The sequence below is a fragment of the Lepidochelys kempii genome, chromosome 3 (assembly GCF_965140285.1).
Source record: "Lepidochelys kempii isolate rLepKem1 chromosome 3, rLepKem1.hap1, whole genome shotgun sequence".
NCBI lineage: Eukaryota > Metazoa > Chordata > Testudines > Cheloniidae > Lepidochelys > Lepidochelys kempii.
In genome coordinates this window covers 69,487,395-69,513,031 of record NC_136382.1, presented here as the reverse complement: position 1 = coordinate 69,513,031, position 25,637 = coordinate 69,487,395, and the positions used below count along the sequence as shown (strand labels likewise).

Sequence of the window (25,637 nt, the reverse complement as noted above, 5' to 3'; positions counted from 1 at the left end):
GAAAGGTCAGCCTTCACCACACGTCGGGCTTTATGAATTTAATGTACTCCCTTTTGGGCTGCGGAATGCACCCACCACCTTCCAAAGACTTGTAGATGATCTCTTAGCAGGATTGGGAGAATATGCAGTTGCTTACCTTGACGAAGTGGCCATATTTTCGGATTCCTGGGCAGAATGCTTGGAACATCTACAAAAAGTCTTCGAGTGCATAAGGGAGGCAGGACTAACTGTTAAGGCTAAGAAGTGTCAAATAGGCCTAAACAGAGTGACTTACCTTGGACAGCAGGTGGGTCAAGGAACTATCAACCCCCTACAGGCCAAAGTGGATGCTATCCAAAAGTGGCCTGTCCCAAAATCAAAGAAACAGGTTCAATCCTTCTTAGGCTTGGCCAGATATTACAGGCGATTTGTACCGCACTACAGCCAAATCGCTGCCCCACTGACAGACCTAACCAAAAAGAAACAGTCAAATGCCATTCAGTGGACTGAAGAGTGTCAGAAGGCCTTTAACCAGCTTAAAGCGACACTCATGTCTGACCCTGTGCTAAGGGCCCCAGACTTTGACAAACCGTTCCTAGTAACCACAGATGCATCCGAACGTGGTGTGGGAGCAGTTTTAATGCAGGAAGGACCTTATCAATAATTCCATCATGTAGTGTTTCTCAGCAAGAAGCTGTTTGAGAGGGAAAGCAACTGATCAGTCCATGAAAAAGAATGTTACGCCGTTGTCTACGTTCTGGAAAAGCTATGCCCATACGTTTTGGGGATGGCGTTTCCACCTGTAAACCGACCATGCTGTGCTACAGTGGCGTCATACCGCCCCGGGAAATAACAAAAAACTTCTTTGGTGGAGTATAGCTCTCCAAGATGTCTGTCTGGTGATGTTCTCCTCCTAATACAGCGTGGCAAGAAGGTCCTCCGAACATTAACGATTAACCTGTTGAATTGGAGATAGTTCACCTCCCAGTGACTTCATAAATATCTGCTTCAATTACCTTTGGTAAATGAAAGAACCAAACAAGCATTAGTTTTACAGCTATATCAGAAAATGAATCTGAAAATTTTCAAAATAAATCACTGTTTAAAAATGTATAGTGTGTACCTTCTAAAAATGAAACCTACATCTATCTCTGAGTTGTGAAGAATATGTATTAAGATAACAACCAACAAGAAAAAGCACTTTTATGTGGAAAACTATGATTAAATAGTGTCTTCCTGACCAGTGATTTAAATCATGATTTAAATGAAATCCACCCTGTACCAGAGTCTGGGGATAGGCTATGTAGTCCAAGGAACTTCGGTTTCCTTGGGATACATGGTTGGTGGCAGTCCTGGCAACTATACTCCAGGGTTGGTGTCCTGTGTGGGGTGGGGCACTGTACAGTGCAGGTTCAGCTCTGGAGTTTTGCAGTGGGCAGGGTACATTTGCCTCCTCCCCTGGCTCTGGCCCAGCTGAGCTGCAGGGCCCACCTTTTATACTTTCTGCCACACTCTTCTGCTTCCGCCGCAGGGGATGGGGCTCGTTTGACTCTGCCTACGAGGGGAATTGTAGTGGTCTCTTGCTCTCTGGCTTGGAGGGAGGCCACTCTGCCTCACTACAGGCAGAATATCATTGGACATAACTTCAAATGATAACTCTGTGGGGCTAGCTGGTATTGTCCAAGCTCACCCATTAAGTGGGATGTGGCCCATGCATTCCTTCTGCCATTGAATTAACAAGGGTACATCAGTAGGAATTGCAGAGTTTTCCTGAGAACTTTGACAGGAAACCATTAGAAACACAGACATTTATCATGACTGACTAGGAGTATTTTGTCACAGGCTGTTCAGTCTTGGGTATATAAGAGTACAGTGAACATTCTGGGGCAGGGGATGCCATCTAAGCTGTTTGCTATTAGTATGCTGTGGTATTAAGCTTTTCAGGGAAGTAATTGAAAGGGCCAGTTAGAATTGATATATTTGGGAGGATGTGGGGAATCTCTCCTCTTTGTGCATTTCACAAGAGCTGACAATTAGGGGCTGCTGGACATGGGAGGAGCTGGTCTTTCAATACAAGTGTGTGGACTGGTGGGGCAAGGACTTTTATGCATTGATATTCATTCGTGTTTGGGGTTGGTGGTGTTAAAGGTGCCTGGTCTGGTGCTTCAGGATGAGACTAATAGTTCCCAAGTTTGTGGTAAAAAGGAGAAAGGGTTAAGGGAAGTCCTTTCCCAACAATAAGCTAACTTGGAAGGAGCTCCCAATCAGTCACTGCTTATTTCAGGTTCTGCATGTTATTTTACGACATTCTGGATTATGACTTTACATGTTTTGTAGTTTTGTAAAACTTTTTGTATTGTAATACATTTTAGTAGCTCAGTTTATTGGTATGAAATTATTCCTAAGACAGGATCCTTTTTCAATTTTTTTCATAAAGTGAAAAGCAAAATGGAATGAAATTAAAAAGGCTTGGTTGGCTGAAGTACCATGAAATAAAATTAAAACTTTCCGTAACATAAATCCTTTTTCATAATTCAAATTTCTAAATGAGTATGATCAATGAAGGGTAATGAAAGCTTCTTATGAAATGTATTGCACATTCTGATAAATTACTTTGTGTGTGTTTGAAAATGGAATTTCAGTTTCATATTTAAGCATCACAATAGTTCAGTCTAGTAGGTGGTTTGTTATTTAATGCTGGTGCTAGATGGATTTTTTTCCACTACTATTCTTACACGGCACATATATTCGGTTGTTTTTTTAAACTCTGAGATGAAAGTCTTGTTTTAACAGATTGTTGCTAATTAGTGCTGAAGAGCTGTTGAAGTTAACTCTGTAATTGCAAAATTAAATAATTCTTACTTATTGGTCTTGATGTAGAAAGAGGTGGTCCAAATGGAACTGATTTTTTTAATACATGAATTTAACAGCATTTGAAAGAAGAGGAAGTTCTTCGGCATTCTGCTGAAATAGTTGTGAACAGATATAACATGCCAGGAGGAAAGAAAAGAGAAAGCGTAGACTGACAAAATAGGGAAAGAGAGAGAAATGGACTAGGAAGAACATTTTTCTTTTATAGAAAAGATTAGTTACTAATCATATTTTCATTCTGAATTTAAAAGAAAATACATCCTGCTAATATAGGAGGTGGAAAGCAAACTGGAAGAGTGAATTTAGTAACTTTATGATTAGAGAGGAATCTTAAATATGCTATTAACATTTCTAATATTCTACTTTAATAGATGTTTGACCCTCTTTGTTTCATGTCTTGCAATACTAGATATTATTTTAAAAGTGGGTAAAAAAGAATAGAAAATTTTAAAATAAATGCCCTTCATTTCTACCTTGCAGAAATTCCACCAGATTTTGGAGAATATCCTAGTAGATTAGTTATCTGGTTCTTCATCAATAGTAATCTCGGCTTCAAAGAGTTGTGAGTAGTTTCGTACATTGGATCTCCAATATGAGAGAGTGCTTGCGTTTTTTTCCCCCAAATACAGCTTATAGAGGCAGTACAGTGTTTCAGTAAATCATCTTGGCCGAGAGTTTAATCATTAGTATTTGATGTGAGGTATAACACAATTTGCCCTCGTCTGTATTGACCAGTCATTTGTGTTCAGCTTCATGTTAGCTAACTTGGCGCTTCAGTCATATTCCATCATGATGACATTTTGTAGTGAATGTAACTAAGTCCCAAGAATTCTTTTGCCAGGGACAGTTGTTCAAATCAACTGGGATTCTCTGTGCATTTTGGTGAGTGTTAGGACACCTATAGAGCTTCACAAACATTAAACACCTACCACAATTACCCTATGAGGGAAGAATTGTCTTAATTTTAAAGATGTGTAAACTGAGGCACAGAAAGGTTAAAGCCAGTATTTTCAAACATGGGTATATGAAGTTAGGTATCTAAATAAGAGTGGCCTGATTTTCAGAGATACTGAGCATTTCTGTATTTAGGTGCCTAACTTTTGGAGCTCAAGTTTGAAAATTTTGAATGATGTATTTAAGGCCATATAAAGAGTCAGTGTCAGAGGTGTGGGATTATTCCTATAGTTCTGGCCATTGTCTGGTGCACTAGAGTAAACTGCGTCTTATGCTGCTGACCCAGGCGGGTTATCTGCAGGCATCTAACTGTTAATGAACTTATAGCAGGCCTTGAGCCATCAGCTGTAGCCTGGCTGGCACTGCTCCTTGCAGCTAGAATCTTATTTGTATCTTCCTAAAAATCAAGGGCCCTTTCATTGTGTTTTCTCTTGATTTCAAAAGGCCAGCTCATGGTCCATGAGGGGAATCCTAGAATATCAGGGTTAGAAGGGACCTCAGGAGATCATTTAGTCCAACCCCCTGCTCAAAGCAGAATCAATCCCCAACTAAATCATCCCAGCCAGGGCTTTGTCAAGCAGGGCCTTAAAAACCTCACAGGAAGGAGATTCCACCACCTCTCTAGGTAACCCATTTCAGTGTTTCACCACCCTCCTAGTGAAAAAGTTTTTCCTAATATCCAACCTATATCTCCCCCACTGCAACTTGAGACTATTACTCCTTGTTCTGTCACCTGCTACCACTGAGAAGAGTCTAGATCCATCCTCTTTGGGACCCCCTTTCAGGTAGTTGAAAGCAGCTATCAAATCCCCCTTCATTCTTCCCTTCCGCAGACTAAACAATTCCAGTTCCCTCAGCCTCTCCTCATAAGTTATGTGTTCCAGTCCCCTAATCATTTTTGTTGCCCTCCGCTGGACTCTTTCCAATTTTTCCACATCCTTGTAGTGTAGGGCCCAAAACTGGACACAGTACTCCAGATGAGACCTCACCAATGTCAACTAGAGGGGAATGATCACATCCCTTGATCTGCTTATACAGCCCCAAATGCCATTATCCTTCTTGGCAACAAAGGCACACTGTTGACTCCTATGCATTTTCTCGTCCACTGTAACCCCTAGGTCCTTTTCTGCAGAACTGCTGCCGAGCCATTCGGTCCCTAGTCTGTAGCAGTGCATGGAATTCTTCCGTCCTAAGTGCAGGACTCTGCACTTGTCTTTGTTGAACCTCATCAGATCTCTTTTGGCCCAATCCTCTAATTTGTCTAGGGCCCTCTGTATCCTATCCCTACCCTCCAGCGTACCTACCTCTCCTCCCAGTTTAGTGTCATCTGCAAACTTTGCTGAGGGTACAGTCCACGCCATCCTCCAGATCATTAATGAAGATATTGAACAAAACTGGCCCCAGGACTGACCTTGGGGCACTTCGCTTGACACTGACTGCCAACTAGACATGGAGCCATTGATCACTACCCGTCAGCCCGACCATCTAGCCAGCTTTCTATTCACCTTATGGTCCATTCATCCAGCCCATACTTATTTAACTTGGTGGAAAGAATACTGTGGGAGACCGTGTCAAAAGGTTTACTAAAGTCAAGGAATAACACATCCACTGCTTTCTCCCCTCATCCACAGAGCCAGTTATCTCATCATAGAAGGCAATTAGATTAGTCAGGCATGACTTGCCCTTGGTGAATCCATGCTGACTGTTCCTGATCACTTTCCTCTCATCTAAGTGCTTCAGAATTGATTCCTTGAGGACCTGCTCCATGATTTTTCCAGGGACTGAGGTGATGCTGATTGGCCTGTAGTTCCCCGGATCCTCCTCCTTCCCTTTTTTAAAGATGGGCACTACATTAGACTTTTTCCAGTTATCTGAGACCTCCTCCTGATCGCCATGAGATTTTAAAGATAATGGCCAATGGCTCTGCAATCACATCCGCCAACTCCTTTAGCACCCTCGGATGCAGCGCATCCAGCCCCATGGACTTGTGCTTGTCCAGCTTTTCTAAATAGTCCCGAACCACTTCTTTCTCCACAGAGGGCTGGTCACCTCCTCCCCATGCTGTGCTGCCCAGTGCAGTAGTCTGGGAGCTGACCTTGTTTGTGAAGACAGAGGCAAAAAAAGCATTGAGTACGTTAGCTTTTTCCACATCCTCTATCAGTAGGTTGCCTCCCTCATTCAGTACGGGGCCCACACTTTCCTTGACTTTCTTCTTGTTGCTAACATACCTGAAGAAACCCTTCTCGTCACTCTTAACATCTCTTGCTAGCTGCAACTTCAAGTGTGATTTGGCCTTCCTGATTTCACTCCTGCATGCCTGAGCAATATCTTTATACTCCTCCCTGGTCATTTGTCCAAGTTTCCACTTCTTGTAAGCTTCTTTTTTGTGTTTAAGATCAGCAAGGATTTCACTCTTAAGCCTATCCGGTCGCCTGCCATATTTACTATTTTTTCTACACATCGGGATGGCTTGTTCCTGCAGCCTCAATAAGGATTCTTTAAAATACAGCCAGCTCTCCTGGACTCCTTCCCCCCTCATGTTATTCTCCCAGGGGATCCTGCCCATCAGTTCCCTGAGGGAGTCAAAGTCTGCTTTTCTGAAGTCCAGGGTCCGTATTCTGCTGCTCTCCTTCCTTCCTTGTGTCAGGATCCTGAACTTGACCATCTCATGGTCACTGCCTCCCAGGTTCCCATCCACTTTTGCTTCCCCTACTAATTCTTCCTGGTTTGGGAGCAGCAGGTCAAGAAGAGCTCTGCCCCTAGTTGGTTCCTCCAGCACTTGCACCAGGAAATTGTCCCCTACACTTTCCAAAAACTTCCTGGATTGTCTGTGCACCGCTGTATTGCTCTCCCAGCCAATATCAGGGTGATTGAAGTCTCCCATGAGAACCAGGGCCGATCCAGGAACATCCATTTGTCGCCAGAAGAAAGCCTTGTCCATCTCATCCCTCTGGTCTGGTGGTCTATAGCAGACTCCCACCATGAGATCACCATTGTTGCTCACACTTCTAAACTTAATCCAGAGACTCTCAGGTTTTTCTGCAGTTTCATACCGGAGCTCTGCACAGTCATACTGCTCTCTTACATACAGTGCCACTCCTCCACATTTTCTGCCCTCCCTGTCCTTCCTGAACAGTTTATTTCCATCCATGACAGTACTCCAGTCATGTGAGTTATCCCACCAAGTCTCTGTTATTCCAATCACATAATATTTCCTTGACTGTGCCAGGACTTCCAGTTCTACCTGCTTATTTCCCAGGCTTCTTGCGTCTGTGTATAGGCACTTAAGATAACTCGCTGATTGTCCCTCTTTTCCAGTATGAGGCAGGAGCCCTCCCCTCTTGCACTCTCTTGCTCGTGCTTCCTCTTGGTATCCCACTTCGCCACTTACCTCAGGGCTTTGGTCTCCTTCCCCCAGTGAACCTAGTTTAAAGCCCTCCTTACTAGGTTAGCCAGCCTGCTTGTGAAGATGCTCTTCCCTCTCTTCATTAGGTGGAGCCTCTCTCTGCCTAGCACTCCTCCTTCTTGGAACACCATCCCATGGTCAAAGAATCCAAAGCTTTCTCTCCGACGCCACCTGCATATCCAGTCATTGACTTCCACGATTCAACGGTCTCTACCCGGGCCTTTTCCTTACACAGGAAGGATGGACGAGAGCACCATTTGCGCTTCAAACTCCTTTATCCTTCTTCCCAGAGCCACGTAGTCTGCAGTGATCTGCTCAAGGTCATTCTTGGCAGTATCATTGGTGCCCATGTGGAGAAGTAGGAAGAGGTAGTGATCCGAGGGCTTGATAAGTCTCGGCAGTCTCTCTGTCACATCGTGAATCTTAGCTCCTGGCAAGCAGCAGACTTCTCGGTTTTCCCGGTCGGGGCGGCAGATAGATGTCGGAGTCCCCCTGAGGAGGGAGTCCCCAACCACCACCACGCACCTCCTTCTCTTGGGAGCAGTGGTCGTGGGACTCCTTTCCCTAAGACAGTACATCTCATGCCTTCCAATTGGCGGAGTCTCCTTCTGCTCCATTCCCTCAGATGTATCATCTAGTCCACTGTCCGCATTAGTAGCTGTGGAGAGAACATGAAAACGGTTGCCTACCTGTGTCCGCATTGCTGGTACATGAACTCTCCCCTTTCTTCTTCTGGAGGGAGCTGTGAGTAACTAGTGATTTTTTTTTTTAGAAAAATCAGTGATAAGTTTTAACCATAGGGATCAGATTTGTCTTGATTTACATTTTCAAATCATTAAGCAGCAAAATACTGTTATCTATCATTAAGAAGCAAAATATGTTTCAAGTCTTTTTTCTTGTACAGTACTGTGTCGGTATGGATCCCACTATAGGTGCACATGAGCACCACATATACAAGATCAAATTATTTTTTGAATTCAGTGTCTATTAGAGCTGCACATGCATATGCCCTGTGCCTCTTTGTGCTCCTGTGTGACGTCGTGAATGAAGTGTTACCCTATGAGCAGGGTGAATAATGGATTTTTAATTCACTGGCAATTTCAAAAAAACTGAAAACAAGCAAAAAAAAATTTGTTTCAGGTTGAAGTGAAAACTAAATTTTGGGAAATTGAAAAGTCAAAATTTTGAGTTGGCTCAAAATGAAACATTTTTGTTTAAGTCATCTCAAAATTTTTTCTTTTGATTTTGGGCATTTTGACAAAAGCAAAGGAGGACTAGATTCACAAAACAGATGGGGCTGAGGGAAGGAGAAAGAGGAGGAGACCTTCCTTATAACCTTTATCGCATTGGTTATGGAATTCACACAGGATATAGAAGACCCTACTTCAATTTCTCCCTCTACCTAATGAGGAAAAGTAATTAGAAATTAGTTTCCCACATCTTATCCGAACTACTGGACTATGGAATATTGTGGTATGACTGACTGAGAGTCTCTTCTATTGGAGCTGTTCCACTTTTTATAAATAAAGTCATTGCAACAAGGACTTGAAGTTTAGGTGGGTGCCCTAACTGGCCTATAGAATCATTCTCACTCTTTCCCTTTCTGTTTCCCATAGTCATTATGAATGACTGAGTTGCCACTATGAATGACAGTGCTGTAACCATGACCCTCACTCTGTTCCCTCTTAGCACCCCTGGCCGGGAGATGGAACCTGGTGAGTGTACAACATGCTACTCTCTTTGAGCTGAATTTCTAAACTATTTGTTTATCCATTTATATTTTATTTATTTAGTAGAAATCCTTCATCTCTTTTACATCATTAACTTTCATTTGGATGTCTTCTCTCCCTACCTCCCTCCCTCCCTCCCCTCCCCAAGTCTACAAGGTATGCCTGTATAATGGGGAGAGGCGCTTAGTGTCAGCTGCTGTGGTGGTCTCTAAACCCCCAAGGTTTAATTCTTGCCCAACTTGCAATGCTCAGTCCTCTGGCCGTTGGGCATAACTGATGTCTGTTTTTCTTTCAGGGACAGTTGTATCCCTGAGAAGTATTTGGTGAATAAATCTTCCTCATCTGAGATTCATAAGTTGAGGGACATGTAGCTAATACTCTCGCTCAAGCAACCTATGCATGTTAACTCAGACCCAGAAGGAGACATCCACCTCTAAAGGAACTCAGCGGTGTTAGCAAGTGCCCCACTGAGTAGCTACCATACTCTGAGGGTCTACTGAGAGGAAGGCAGGGAAAGAAAACTTGGTTGAAATTGGCACCAATCACATAGGTGCTGAATACTTTGGCACTGGGGCTTTCAACACAGCTTACTCTGACCAACCTGGCTCCCTCAGCATAGGCAAAGTCATCAGAGCTAGTGCCTCAACTCATAGCCGAAGCCAAGCGGAGAGCAAACATGATTCCAAACAGAGGCACCACCCGGTAGAGGGGGGAAAGAGGCATCCAAGTCCTTTGCCAAAGGAGTGAGATTAAGTGAGCTGATATTGCTGGTTATGGTACTGGCACAGACACCAATTAGGGGCCCAAGGTATACCCACAAAGAACTGTCGGGATTCCTTCTGGGAACATTGATACTTGTATAATGCTGAGACTGGAGCCAAGACATCACTCCTTGGCACCACCATTCAGAGAATATATAACTCCATGTCATTGTGACCAGACTATGTATTCTCTTCCATGTCCAGCAGGGATGCCTCTCCACTACCTTTGGAAGTGACCTCAGAGCTGATAGAAGAAGCCCACCTCACAGGGCACCAATCCTGCACAGGTGTGAGTGACAATGGGCTGATCAGCTGCAACTTGGCCAGTACCCATACCACCCTGGCCATATTTGCACTAGTGGGGACCACTGATCCCTCTGTACTGTAGCAGGTCTCCTTCTTGCACATTCAGAAAGAGGAGATCAGGTTCCCTTGTGGCATCACTACCTAGTACACTAACACTGGAGTCAGAGGCCAAGAGCTAGGGCCAGAACAGCAGCAACTCCAGTCTCCACCAAAAGAATTATTTTCACTCAATGAGGCATTTGAACCAGCCCCTGCCCTGACAGTTGACAATTTTAAGGCCTTCCAGGATCTGCTCATGCACACTGTGGAGGCCTTGGGTATAGAAATGATGGTTATATAGGAGAGATCTCATAAACTCTAATAAAGGCTAATATAGTGCCAATCTTTAAAAAAGGGAAGGAGGGGGATCGTGGGAACTACAGGCCGGTCAGCCTCACCTCAGTCCCCGGAAAAATCATGGAGCATGTCCTCAAGGAATCAATTCTGAAGCACTTAGAGGAGAGGAAAGTGATCAGGAACAGTCAGCATGGATTCACCAAGGGAAAGTCATGCCTGACTAATCTAATTGCCTTCTGTGATGAGATAACTGGTTCTGTGGATGAAGGGAAAGCAATGGACGTGTTATTCCTTGACTTTAGCAAAGCTTTGGACACGGTCTCCCACAGTATTCTTGTCAGCAAGTTAAAGTAGTATGGGCTGGATGGATGCACTACAAGGTGGGTAGAAAGTTGGCTAGATTGTCGGGCTCAACGGGTAGTGATCAATGGCTCCATGTCTAGTTGGCAGCCGGTATCTAGCGGAGTGTCCCAAGGGTCGGTCCTGGGGCCGGTTTTGTTCAATATCTTCATAAATGATCTGGAGGATGGTGTGGATTGCACCCCCAGCAAGTTTGCGGATGACACTAAACTGGGAAGAGTGGTAGATACGCTGGAGGGTAGGGATAGGATACAGAGGGCCCTAGACAAATTAGAGGATTGGGCCAAAAGAGATCTGATGAGGTTCAACAAAGACAAGTGCAGAGTCCTGCATTTAGGACGGAAGAATCCAATGCACCGCTACAGACTAGGGACCGAATGGCTAGGCAGCAGTTCTGCAAAGAAGGACCTAGGGGTGACAGTGGACAAGAAGCTGGATATGAGTCAACAGTGTGCCTTTGTTGCGAAGAAGGCCAATGGCATTTTGGGATGTATAAGTAGGGGCATTGCCAGCAGATAGAGTGACGTGATCGTTCCCCTCTCTTTGATATTGGTGAGGCCTCATCTGGAGTACTGTGTCCAGTTTTGGGCCCCACACTACAAGAAGGATGTGGAGAAATTGGAGAGAGTCCAGCGAAGGGCAACAGAAATGATTAGGGGTCTGGAACACATGACTTATGAGGATAGGCTGAGGGAACAGGGATTGTTTAGTCTACGGAAGGGAAGAATGAGGGGGGATTTGATAGCTGCTTTTAACTACCTGAAAGGGGCTTCCAAAGAGGATGGATCTAGACTATTCTCAGTGATAGCAGATGACAGGACAAGGAGTAATGGTCTCAAGTTGCAGTGGGGGAGATATAGGTTGGATATTAGGAAAAACTTTTTCACTAGGAGGGTGGTGAAACACTGGAATGCGTTACCTAGGGAGGTGGTGGAATCCCCTTCCTTAGAAGTTTTTAAGGTCAGGCTTGAAAAAGCCCTGGCTGGGATGATTTAGTTGGGACTGGTCCTGCTCTGGGCAGGGGGTTGGACTATATGGCCTCCAGAGGTCCCTTCCAACTCTGTTATTCTATGATTGAACTCCTTGACATCCGGACTATATCAGCTCCTGCCAAGATTGCTCTCCCCATCAGTGAGGTCATTCTTGAGCCAGCCAAAGGTCTCTGGCAAAGTCCAGCCACTATTCAGCTCACATCCAAAAAGGTGGAGAAGCATTATCAGATGCCCCTGAAAAATGTTGACCACTGTTACTCTCATTGAAATCTGGGATCGTTAGTGTTCAGTGTTACAGAAAAATCTAAGTAATTGAAAGGTACACCGAAAGAGAAGAACCTGCAAAACTTAGCTGGATTTTCTTGGGCACAAAGCTTACTTGTTTGCCTCCCTGCAACTCTGGGGCGAACTATGTGAGACATTATTTTCCACGTATAATTTTCTGACATGGAAAAGACCTTCAGTCCAGACTACCTCAGGATGCTAGAGACAAGATGAAGGAAATTGTGAAAGGCGGCCAGATGGTTGAGAGGACAGCTTGGCAGGTAGCCACTGCTACATGGTTGATGGCCACTGCCGTGACCATGAGATGGACCTCATGGCTATTAGCCTTGGGGATACTAAGAGAGGTATGAGATACCATCCATACCCTCCTATTCAGGAGGATGGAGCACTTCAGTTTTAGGACTGAGGAAGTGCTCTACTACCTAATGAACTGCAGGGCCACACTGAGAGATACTTGGAGATTTATATGCCTCATACAGGAAGGCCCTATAAATGTCAGCCCCAACAGAGGCAACGGTCATGTCATTGCTCCTAGGGCAGACTACCAACAATGGAAATAATCGCAGTACCAGCATATGTACACTTTGCCTCCTCTGTCACACACTCCACCCCCATCAGCCAGACAGGAACTTAAGAGCCACATCAGGAACAAGCAACTACCTTTGGAAGCAGCCTTGGCCCATTTTATTGGGCTTGGTCTGATATCACTGTGGACAAAAGGGAGTTGGACATAGTCACCGATGGTTATCCCTTTGCTTCTGTACCCTACTCACCCTCCTTCTCTGACCCACTCTGGGGACTCTTCTCATGAAAATCTATTACAAGAAGTGGCTTCATTGCTTCACCTAGGAATCATAAAATAGGTTCTGTATGAGTATGGGAAAGATGGTTTTACTTCCTGTGCTTCCCTTATACTGTAGAAGAAAAGGGGGTCTTAGTCCTATTCTAGACCTGAGGACACTAAACAAATATATATGCCACCTAAGGTTCAGGATGGTAATATTTCATCAGTCAATCTCTTTAGGCTCAAGACCAGTTCATGGCTCTCAATTTAAGATGCATACTTACTCCTAGCCATCCTCCTGGTTCACAGGAAGTACTTGAGATTTACAGTAGGATCAAATCACTATCAGTACAAGATACTGTCATTCAGACTCTCCATGGCACCAAGGGTCATCATGAAAAATCTTACGGTGGTAGCAGACCATTGAAGAAGGCAGGGCATCCGTCTACCCATATTTGGACAGTTGGCTGGTCAGAGGCAGGTCACAGTGGGAACCATCAGTGAGCCAGGACTGTGCTGTTCACCTGGTTGGTCCTCTTGTCACTTACTCTGTCGCAAACCATAGAGTCCGTAGGAGCCTTGATCAATTCCAGATGGACAGATTGCAGTCTCTATGAGGACTTTAACTCCAGGTGACATCAGGACTAGCTATGGCAATACAAACATGCCTTGTAGTTTAGGCCGCATGTCAGTATGTATGTATGTGATGTTGCTCGCTAGACTTTCATTTGTGGCTCCTTCACCTCTGACTGAGATCAGTTTATTTGCCAGCAAAACGCAATAGACAAGAAGGTCATAATACCTCATATCACTGCAGAATTGGCTAAGTGGTTAGACAGAAAGGTGTTCTCTTTTCAATCTCTTTCCCAACAAAGACACTAATAATGAATGTGACAAGGACAGGTTGAGTATTTCACTTGGACTATCTACAGATCCAAGGACCTTGGTCACCAAGTGGCATGGTGCTTCATGTAAACTTCCTAGAACTGGCTTGCATGATGTTCCTACCTGTCCTTTAAAATTGGATAATGCAGATCTTCAGAGGCAATGCTACAGCCATGCACTATATAAACAAGCAAGGAGGTGCCTGCTTCTCACCCCTCTGCCCGGGAGCCATTGACTTCTGGAATTAGTGCCATCGGAATAGTGTAACACCAATGACTCTTCATCTCCTGGGAATAAGCAACAATTTATCAGACTTCTGACAGTCAAATGTCAGAACTTTTGTCCCAGAGGAGACCTTCGTCTGTTTTGACTAGAGAATGCCTTCATTCTACAGTAGAGCAGAGGCTTGCCAGTATATCTTTTGCCCAATTCTCCTGGTTGTCAGGGTGATTTCCAAGATCAAAAGAGAAACAGCAATGATCATTCTGGTGGCTTCATAGTAGCCAAGGCATTTCTGACTGACAGATTTACTACAGATGTCCATACAGTCTCTGATCCAGCCCCCAGACTGCTCGGATTTGATCTCTCACAACCGCAGTCAGGTATTCCACCCAGACCCAGAGTTGCTGCACTTGACAGCAAGTCTGTTGGGTGCATGAGTACCACAGGTAGGAACTTCTCTCTACAGGTCCAGGTAGTCCTCATAAAAAGGCAGGAAGACACCTGTTAGGCTGCTTATTCCTTCACCCACTTACTTCCCTGGTCCTTCTCGCATGAACAGAGAGCAACAATACCCAAAGTCCAAAGGTGCAAACAATTGTAAGCGGGGGGCAGGAGCGGGGAGAGACCCTGACATTAGCCCCCCCATCCCCAAATAGGAAGTAGGAGGCTCCTGGGAGCAGCTCCAAGGCAGAGGGCAGGAGCAGCACATAGCAGTTGTGGGAGGGACAGCTGAACTGTCGGCAATTGATAGCCTGCTGGGCGGCTGCTGCACAGGGAACTTAGGGGAGTGGGGGGCTGCTGGTCCACCCTGGTTCCAAGCCTCCACCAGCTAGCTGCAAAGGGCTGCTGTTTTTGCAAGCAGTGGACAAATCAGGCGGCTGCCAAACAACGTTATAAGGGAGCATTGCACAACTTTAAATGAGCATATTCCCTAATTGATCAGCATCGAAACAACGTTAACCGGGACGACTTTGTGAGGAGTTACTGTATTTGCAGCACCTCAATTACCACAGTAACTGGTTGTGCAGCAACAAAAATGAAAATATTGTGGAAGAGTGTATGATGTGGACAAAGAATGGAACTGGCTAGGTTCTGCATGCATTCAATGACCAGCTGCGCATAGTAGAGTAACATTTTTGGCCTGTGAAGTAAGCACTGAGTGGTGGGATTGGATCCTTATGCAATTCTGGAATGGTCAATGAAGGCTGCAGAACTTTGGGATACAGAAGGGGAAATTGCTGAAGTTGTGAGCCAAACTTTCAAAATGTTTCTTTTTGTTTTGACCCAAATAAATTTGTTTAGACTTTCAGGCATTTTGACAAAAAAAAAAGACACTGTAAAGAAAACGAGGAGTTGGTAGTGATGGTGCCTCCCCTTATAAGCTTTAGCCTGGTGAGTAGGGCACTTATTTAGGGTGTGGGAGACCCAGGTTCAGTTCTCTTTTCTGCCTGATGAGAAGAAGGGATTCAACTTGATCCTCCCACATTGCAGGAGAGTATCCTAGCCACTGGGCTATGGGATATTCTGGTACGGGACTTTGTCCTAGCCACCAACCTATAGACTCTTTCTTGCTATCTCTCGGTCAGTTATTATCCATTGTTAATGAATAACTATGGATCGCAATTACAAATGACAGTGGATAGTTATTGGGCCACCAGCAGCAGCACCACTTTATCCTCCTCTTGCTTTTTTGTGAACGTAGTCCTACTTTCCTTTGGTTTTGTCAAAATGTCAGAAAGTCTAAATAAATTTTTTTTGGATTGAAACAAAACATTTCATTTTGACATTTTTGGTTCAGTTGAAACTATTTGGTGAACTCAGCATGAATTCATGAATAGTTTTGTTTGATCTAAAACTGCATTTTTTGGAGAATAAACTATTTGTCTGGAACACTTTGCCCAGCTCTAGAAATGGATGGTTATTGTGCTATAGAAGCTTGTAATCCCTTATTGTTATAAGTCAGTGGGCATTCAGTTAGGTGTTGGAAAGATTTTCCAGTGGTGATGGTTGTCATCCAGGTGTGTAACACCATTAAGTGTGTCTTGCTGCCTAGGATTGTGGCTCTTGACAATATGCAGGAAATAATCGGGATATTTGACGCAGTTGTCTTGCCAGACTGTGATAGGTTGATAAATGCATATCCTGATTCTGCCTCCCTCCCCCTCCCAACCTTGCTTCTGCATGCATATACAGAAAGAGGTATGTTTCCATATTTATGTAAGTATTGGTTGATCACTAGGGATGTTTCAGTGACATGATTGTTGGGTGGAAGTGTATGATGCTCACATCTTTAAGAATACAGGATTTTTTGAAAAGCGGCATGCAGAGATGTTTTTCTTCTAATGGCACATTCATGTTGGTGGGGTTGCAATGCTAACTGTGATTCTCTGGGCCTCAGACTACCCTTTGCTTCCATGGCTCATGAAGTCATCCACTGGGCACCTTGAACAGAAACAAGGAAAGCTGTAATTATCAGCTAAACAGGTGCAGAATGACCATGGAGAGTGCAGTTGGCAGATTAAAGGGATGCTGGAGATATGTCATGTCTAGGCCAGATCTCAGTGAACCAAATATTCTTTTTGTTACTGCTGTATGTTGTGCTTTATGTACTATATGCAAAGCCAAGGAGGAAGTGTTACCAGCAGGGTGAAGGGGGGAAGTGGAAAAACTGATTGTGAGCAGCCTGACACAAGAATAACTACCGTAGCTTGTCGAGATGCCGTACACCTTACGGAGGCCTTAGGGGTACGCTTTTCCAGTGTGCGATAGTCAGTGTGCTGCTTTTGTTTTATTTTGGAATTAATTACGCATTTACTTATTACAAATGTATTGATTTTTGAATAAATTGTAGTTGGCATGTGTCATAAATATAAAGGGAAGGGTAACCGCCTTTCTGTATACAGTGCTATAAAATCCCTCCTGGCCAGAGGCAAAATCCTTTCACTAAGAAGCTAAGGTAACCTCACTGGCACCTGACCCAAAATGACTAATGAGGGGACAAGATACTTTCAAATCTGGAGGGGGGGAACAAAGGATCTGTCTGTGTGAAGCTTTTGCCGGGAACAGATCAGGAATGCAGCCTTCCAGTTCCTGTGAAGTTAGTAAGTAATCTAGCTAGAAATGCGTTAGATTTCCTTTTGTTTAAAGACTGGTAAAATAAGCTGTGCTGGATGGAATGTATATTCCTGTTTTTGTATCTTTTTGTAACTTAAGGTTTTGCCTGGAGGGATTCTCTATGTTTTGAATCTGATTACCATCCTGATTTTACAGAGGTGATTCTTTTACCTTTTCTTTAAATAAAATTCTTCTTTTAAGAACCTGATTGCTTTTTCATTGTTAAGATCCAAGGGTTTGGGTCTGTGTTCACCTGTACCAATTGGTGAGGATATGATTATCAAGACTTCCCCAGGAAAGGGGGTGTAGGGCTTGGGGGGATATTTTGGTGGAAGACGTCTCCAAGTGGGCTCTTTCCCTGTTCTTTGTTTAAATCGCTTGGTGGTGGCAGCGTATCAGGATTTTAACCTAAGCTGTTTCCCAAGGCAAGAAAGAAATCTGTGCCTTGGGGAAGTTTTAACCTAAGCTGGTAAGAATAAGATTAGGGGGTCTTTCATGCAGGTCCCCACATCTGTACCTTAGAGTTCAGAGTGGGGAAGGAACTTTGAGAGCATGTCTCTTAATTTTAAATGCATTGTTAACACTTTATGAATCTGGTGAGAGAGTACTGATTTGAGGAGTTCACATGTCTTTTGAAAGATAAAGTCAACAAATCACAATTTTCACAAAATAAAATTTTATTGAGCAGTAATAAACAACATAAGTACTTCTAAAAAGATGTAAAACAACTAAAAAAGTACAAGAGGCTGCTTGCCCTGGGATGAATTACAGCTCAGTATAAGTGTAGTCACAGTAGTTCTTCTTATTTTCCATTGGGATTCAGTGAAAGGCATACTGTGGCAGGCTATGCTGGTACTTAGGGGGTAGGGTGACCAGATGTCCTGATTTTATAGGAACAGTCCCAATTGTTGGGTCTTTTTCTTATATAGGCTCCTATTATCCGCCATGCCTGTGCTGATTTTTCACACTTGCTGTCTTGTCACCCTATTTGGGGGGCATTGGGGTGTGTGCATACAACCTAGGAAGAAAGAATTGTCCATGAAGTGCCATGGCTGCTGGGGTGTAAGTCTGTGGGTATTTTCCTTGGTAGTGCTTTGGAACATCTGAGTTTGAGGAGCTGTATGTTGTCTCGGTGCACTTCCTTATGTATCTCTCAGTCCTTCTATGTTTCCTCAAGGAAGAGCTCCCTACACTCCCTAGTTTTGTGTGCCCTGGCCTCAGAGATCTTGAGCAGATCAGAGAATTTGTCCTCCTTTGTTCTTTTATTCCCCCGCCCTTATTAAGGGAAGTCTTTAAGCAGGTATGGAGGATAGCCTAGCCGAGGCTGCTGGTAAGCAACCAGACAGAGATTGCTAGATTTAAAGGGTTAGCAGACAGGAAATAAGTGTTACAACTGCCTAAAATGTTATCAGAAAGATCTTCATAAAAATATGAAGTGATCAGACTGGCTGCCATTTGCTTCAGGACTGTTCAGCAGCTCCCAACATGGTGAGTATATTGCCATTCTTTTAAAACCCTCTATTCATGAGGGGTTGGGAGTCCTGGGGAAGTGTAGGGATAGTGTAGTAAATACTGCTAAATTTATTACAGGCAGTGATCATTCTGACTGATGTCTTGTGGTGCACCAAAGGCCCAGAGAAGGTGTTACAGATTTACAGGATCTGTGCTATGCTCTGGCCTGTAGATAGTCTGCTGGGAATGCCCTTGTAGTGTGCCAGACGCCCAAATGGTCACACTTTTGCATAAGAGTAGGCCACATGGCCTCAGAGACTGGGCATCAGGGCTCTAGCACTCCTGTTTCTCACTGTGAGCTCTGCCCAGCAAGTCTGACTGAAGGAGACTCCTGTTCAGAGACTTTTACTCCCTTCAGGAATCCATGCACTTCTCTCAGTATTTGCGGTGATTCCAGTCAGCCTTTTCAGAACAGAGTAGGGTTTATTAGTCAACTGAAATACAGCACTTGGAAGTCCTTAGGTTTACATAGAGAAGCAAAAGTTAACACCAAGTTCAGACTAGCTACAACCAGGGTGCCATCCAGCCAAGGTGCTGTCAAATTCATTTTGGCTTCGCTGCTCTCTGTTCTTTTGCCTGTGTCCCCCAGGTGAGAATTTCCGTGACTCTGTGAGCCCATTTCTTATCACAGCCTCTGGGTACCTCTCAGTCCATCATCGTCCTGCTGCAAAGTCACGCTGAGTTCATGTGTTCTGCTTGCCAAAGTCTCCCATTGTGAAAAGTCAGTAGAGCAGTCACTGGGGCTCCCATTGTGTTTCCAGATCCTCCATTGGTGGTTTGGTTCCACTCAGTGCTTATTGAGCCATTCGTGTCACCCCAGACAAGTGATACAAACATCTAATTTCTCTTGCAGTGCCCCAGGAACGTTATTTTAACATGTCTGCACCCTCTGGATAGCAATACCAAGCCAAATGAGTCACTGCTATGCATAGCATTGATAAAAATATTACAGAAAATTCCCACATTCATCACTGAAAGGCAGCTCGATGTTGCCTGGGCCCATATGCTGCCAGTGTCTTCACAGTGATGATGTCACTAGAGCTTGTTTCAGAGGCGTGGGAAGGTGTCTTCCCCACCAGGAGAAACCAGGCTGCCCTTCCCAGAAATGTACAGGCAAAAATCAAAGAATATTCGCTTGAAAAATTTGCTTGAAATTGCTCCAGAGGAGAAAAGGGATGTCCAGGCCAAAATAAATCAGAAACTGCAAGTGGAGAAGGGTTGTTGCTGCTGCCTAGTTCTGGGAGCCAGTAAAAAGCCAAGCCTACCAAGCTAGCAACATACCATTTCTACCTCTCTTTATTCCTGAATCAAAGCACAATGCATTATTAATTTGTTTTGTACTTGGATTCTCAGACTGGAAAACCAAAGCACATATTTAGTCTATAGTTGTATTCATAAAAATCCTGTAGTAAGAATGCTCAGTTACTGAATTGCTTACACAGATTCTTTTTATTTGAATGCTCAGGTATCTGTTTCAGTGTGTTTCTTTTTCTGTTTACAATGCACAGATTTATATTTGCATTATTATGTTCCTAGAATTCCTTTCTGCCTTTGTGATATTATTGACATGAACTGTGAACGTATAGATCATTGTTGCAACCAAGGTCCTGTAGTGGCACCAAATCTTGTATAATAGATAAGGTGTTTAAGACAAGATTATGGTTTGCTGGTTATGATTATGCTATCTGTATGTATGTATCATTTTTGTATTTAAAGTTATAAGTATTGGCTCTATCCTGTCTGTATTTCAAACTTATGGTATACTTCTGGGTGAAACCCCAGACAATTTGGTGTCAGTAGTGCCTAGCCTGCTTGATGGTCCATTAAAGACGATCAGCTATACAACTGACCCATTGAGAGAAGGCAGATAGACCTTGTGACTCAGCAAGGTATGCAGGGACATGCCTATGGACAGAACTCTAAGGTTTTTCTATGCCATGTGCTGGATAGCTTGTCTTTGGAACAAAGAAAGCATGGCAAGAGACTAGAAAAGACTGCTGCAGCTCCTCCATCTTGTCTTCAATCCTGCTTCTTGCCTATGGAGGGACTTTGCTACAAACTGAAGCTCTGAACAAAGGACTGAATGACCCATCATAGAATATCAGGGTTGGAAGGGACCAACCCTCAAACCACTGAGCTATCCCTCCCCTTGTGGATGTACTCCAGAGACTTGATTTGAACCTGCAGTTTATTCCATCACTGCTACAAGCCTGAACAAAGAACTTTGCCATTACTGTATGTAGTTGATTCCATTTAACCAATTCTAGCTCTCATCTGTATCTTTTTCCTTTTATGAATATACCTTTAGATTTTAGATTCTAAAGGACTGGCAACAGTGTGATTTGTGGGTAAGATCTGATTTGTATATTGACCTGGCTCTGGGGCTTGATCCTTTGGGATCGAGAGAATCTTTTTTCTTTTACTGAGGTATTGGTGTTCATAACCATTCTTCCACATAATGAGAGGCACTGGTGGTGATACTAGGAAACTAGAGTGTCTAAGGAAATTGCTTGTGTAACTTATGGTTAGCCAGTGGGGTAAAACCGAAGTAGTCTCTGTTTTGCTGGTTTGGTTTGCCTTGGTGTGCAAAGGAACCCCAGCCTTGAGCTGTAACTGCCCTGCTTTAAGCAATTTGTCCTGAATTGGTACTCTACGTTGGGTCCCACCAAAGCCAGCATAGTTACAGCCTGCCTGCCAAAAGCGTGCATTTGGGAATATGTTTGGCTTGTGTGTAGTATTCTGTCATGTTTTGCACTGTGTGTTCTTACAGTAAACTTTGATACTTCAAAAGGAATTGGTCTGTTCCCTGGCTGAGAGTGTGATCACCATTCTGAGAGAGGGGAGGAGAGGGAACAGTGTGTGTGAAGTTTTGGGGACCGTGAAGAAAATTGTTTTTTTGGGCTGTTTTTTTTAAAGGCATTAATTACACCTATCTGATCTCCCTTCCCCTCCCTCAGTGGTTTCTGTCTCTAGGCTCATCTGGGTCAGGTTTAGCTGGGTTACAAAGAGCTCTTGGCTATCTGACAGGTTTGCCTTCTCTGTCCTCAGTAAGCTGTCAATAAGTTCCCGGCCAATGGGAGCTACAGAGTAGTGCTCTGAGTGAATGCAGCGCGCAGAGCTGCCTGGCCATGCCTCCATGTAGGAGCTGAGGGAGGGGAATGTTGCCACTTCCAGGGGGCCCCTCCAAGGTAGGTGCCATCCCATGCTCCCGCCACTGCCCCCCTCCAACACCCAAACTCCTGCTGTTGCGGAGGTGGGGGAAAGAGGCACGGTGGCCCTAACCCCAGCAGTGGCCGGTGCGACTGATTCAGGGGCTGCCTGAGCTGCTCAGGCGGTCCCCGGGCCGGGGCACCAGCTGTGCAGAAATCACAGAAAGTCACAGAATCCGTGACCTCCATGACAAACTCGGAGCCTTAGCCATGTGTCCTCAAGAAGAGGACAACAGTAAGAGACAGACACCAAAACAATTCTAAGATGGGGAGGTGAGAAAAGAAATATAGAAGGTTGCTTAATTTAGTGTGGAGGGATGTATGTATTTTTGACTCTGGTCTAATTAGCTGCAAATGTTAATTTGGACTGGTAGTCATATGAAATGTGCTTCAGAGGCACAAACGGAAACATAAAGCTCTGCCTTGATTCATGGGACTTAAACACTATGTGAAATACTTAATTTAAAGGAGCCTTATTGGTTAGTGAGGGATAGTAATTAATACATAAATAACATTTTTGAGTCCACTGCTGTCTGTATAATCAGAAAAATGTTAGTGTTAAATCATCTGATCTGAGCAAACCAAGCCCCCCAAAATAAAAAAGTTCAGTCTTTAATGGCCACTGTGCTTATACATGTATGAGAGATTTTTCAGATGTGCCTAAGCGATTTAGGATTACAATTCCATAATTTTCCAAAATGACTTTCAGTAGGATCACATACTTCAAGCTAAGTAACACATTTTGAGACTGGTGAAACACTGAAGCACAACAGTTCCAGCTCAAAACAGAGTGTCTTAACACTGATTTGCCTTGGTTTTGTTGAGAACTTTATATGTCACACTTCAAACATGAAGAATATTTTTATTACACTTGTAAACTCCTGTAAAAATATGCTTGATAATAGAACTTTGGACGGAGCCTTGTAACAGTACTGGTCAGCATTGGTACAGTTCTATAGATGTACTGGATGTAAGTATATTGTGAGACTTTTATATTATTCTCGAATTGCAAATATTAAGGGAATGTTATCTTTCTTTTTCTTTTAAGGAAATGATCATTGACAAAGTAAACGGACAAGTCGTTCCTCGGTACTTGATATATGACATTATTAAATTCAATGTAAGTACCTTTTTTAAATTACTACTTTTTAATGAGTAGTTATTGACTAAAATAAAGACAGAAATTATGTTTGCATTGTTAAGAGCCAGAAAGCACACTTCCATGTGGCGGTTCAATACAAGACAGGACAGAGCTTTAAGCAAGCAAGCAAGCTGGTCTGCTAACGGGCTTCTGCCCGTCAGCTTTCCACCCTCTCCTTTATTCTCTCTCTCTCTCCCCGCGCATTACATTCTCCAACAGATAAAAGGAGTACACTGGCTTTGTTTAACATTCTTATTTACCAATTTCTATCTACCGCATTCCTTGCTCTCGGGCCTTGAGCCCAGTCCTCGGAGGCTTCCCACGGTTCATGTCATCTGGGCGAGATTCCAAGGTTCATGTCCTTGAGAAGAGCTGTGTGTGCACAGCTCCTATACAACACTCCGGGTGTGCCCTGAATGTTGCCAAGCGCATGAACCTTGTATGAATCCTACACTTCCATACCCAAAGTGGTTGGGCAATGTGCAATCCAGCTGACAGCAGTACAGGAGAAGTGAGATTGAAAGTATCCTGAATCAGGCAAAGCACAATTGAAAGCAGCCTCAGTAATGCTACTTGCTTGGTCAATAGAGACTTGATCTGTTTTAAAGACTATATGAGAGAAGGCTGTGGGTTGTCTGAAAACCTCTGCAAAATACTGTTCAGAAACTGCTTCTTTCTACAGCAGATATGAACTTGGTTTGGCCATGGTGGTAATAATTTAGTATTATTCCTCTGCAGATCTGTCGATAGATAAACAATATATTTACAGCTTAGTTGTGACCATTTAAATACTGAAGAATTTTTTTTGCAAGCTTAAGAGATGGCAAAAATATTTAGTGTACATGTTACTTTCTGATTCTCTCTTAATTTGATTGGGATGGTTACGTATAGGTTAAAGAGAGAACATCCTTTCAGGCTTATGTTAGCAATGATGAAGAAATCGCATAGCTGAATTGAAAGCTCTACCAATAATCCTGGTTTGGCTGGGACCAAACAGTCCCAACTAATGTCCTAGTACTGTTTTCACCTATAAGGGTACGTCTACAAAGGGCTAAAAGACCAGTTGCTGGCCTGGGTTAACCGATTTAGTCTTGTGGGGCTCGGGCTGTGGGGCTAAAAATTTCTGTGTAGACGTTTGGGCTCGGGCTGGAACCCAAGCTCTGGGACCCTCCACTCTTGTAAGGTCTCAGAAAACATCTACACCATGATTCTTTTCAGCTCCAGAGCACAAACGCGCTTACCGGGTCCAGCTGCGTTTTTTTTTTTTAATCTCTGTGTAGGTGTAGCCTGAGAGTCTGCCATGCTAGGGCACTACATTTGTCTCTACAGTATTGTTGGTCTGGGCTACTGCTGGCATGATCTCTCTCATCTGGGCTGCCAGTAGGTGAGCTGGGTTGGTGCCGTGGTAGTGGATCCTTGTCCAGATCGGGGAACAGAGAGTAGGAAGGGGGTTAAGCAGCAGTAGTATAGCTGTTTTTGAAACACACTGCACCTTCTTGGCTGCTCAGTGACCCTTCCTTCATATTCTTCTTTTAGATGTAGGCAGCTGCTTCTCAGTTCTGTAACGTGCAGCTGCTTCTCATAAGATCATATGTGCCGAGGCCAGACAGAGGCAGAAATCAGTCCCAGGGACCAGAAAAAGGAGCTTTTGAGTAGTGGGGAGAGGAAGAAGGAGGGGAAAATGGGTAAGCCATTGTGGAGAGCTATGGGAGCAACTGCAGAGTCATAGCTAAGAAGAAACAATGTGGGTGAAGAGAGAGCAGCTTTCAAAGAGATTTTCCAAATAAACTAGAGGTTTGAAAGACACTAAAGGGTCTTGTGTGTTGTCTTAGTAAATTTTTTTTCTTGTTCTCTCATGATCTAAGAAAAATAACCTTAAAATCACCATAATGTACATAGAACTATCAAATGGCTGGGATCTGTTGGCCCTGAGACCTCCAATTAATCTGAAGAGTTGTCCTTGGCAAAATGTTTCCCATGTTGGCACTTATAATTGAGTGGGTTTTGCATTGACTGGTTTGTGTTACACTTGTGAAAGAAAATTAGTGCTAAGAAAAAGGCCCCAGCAAAACATATTAATGTATTTAATAATTTTTTGTGAAGTAATTTAAATAATTGTATGAAAACAGAGCATAACACTAAACTGTAGTTAAATATTCCACAAAAAATACAGTAATGTGGTGGTCACTTATATTTCAGGGAATTTGGGAGAATACACTTTTATTGTAATAGTCCTGTGTATAATATTAACAGTTGTTCTGATTCTAAGTCACCTAAATGGAATGTTAATTTATCTGGTGCTATTTAGGTCTCTCCCCAAAACTCCTCCCTCCATCCGCATGCACCCCACCACCTACCATACACATACAATTGAGGTAGTAGTGGTTGGGATGATCTGTACATATCTGGATGGCATAAAGTGGGAATATTGAAAGAAGATTAAGATTTGTCTTGTATAGAGATGTTTTCCCATCTGTATTGAGAGAATGAATGAGTGGCAGTGTGGGGATCGTTACATTACTTATTGTATAAGTGGTCAGTCCTACTGAAACAAAGGAAAGCCTTGATTGAGTTGATGTGCATGAACACTGTAAAAAACAAACAAAAAACCTCCCAACAACCCTGTTTTTTCCTTTCAGTTTAAAGGGGTACTGAGAAGTTTTATGCCTATATTAGCTATTCTTCTTGGAGTGCTTGTTCATGTCAATTCCAATCAGGTGCGTGCGCACATGCGTGCATGGCAGCCAGAAGATACTTTCCCTAGCAGTATCCATCAGGTTGGTCTGGGCG

The 25,637-nt window shown here is 43.6% G+C and overlaps 1 protein-coding gene across 4 annotated transcripts in view; it reads left to right on the top strand.

Moving 5' to 3' along the window:
• RNGTT (RNA guanylyltransferase and 5'-phosphatase) overlaps positions 1–25,637 on the top strand; it is a 436,222-nt gene that overhangs the window by 122,947 nt on the left and 287,638 nt on the right. For all 4 annotated transcript variants that reach the window (XM_073336687.1, XM_073336684.1, XM_073336683.1 and 1 more), the window contains exon 10: positions 22,755–22,826. In XM_073336687.1, coding sequence (XP_073192788.1) covers positions 22,755–22,826 — 72 coding nt within the window. The remainder of the gene's footprint in view (positions 1–22,754; positions 22,827–25,637) is intronic.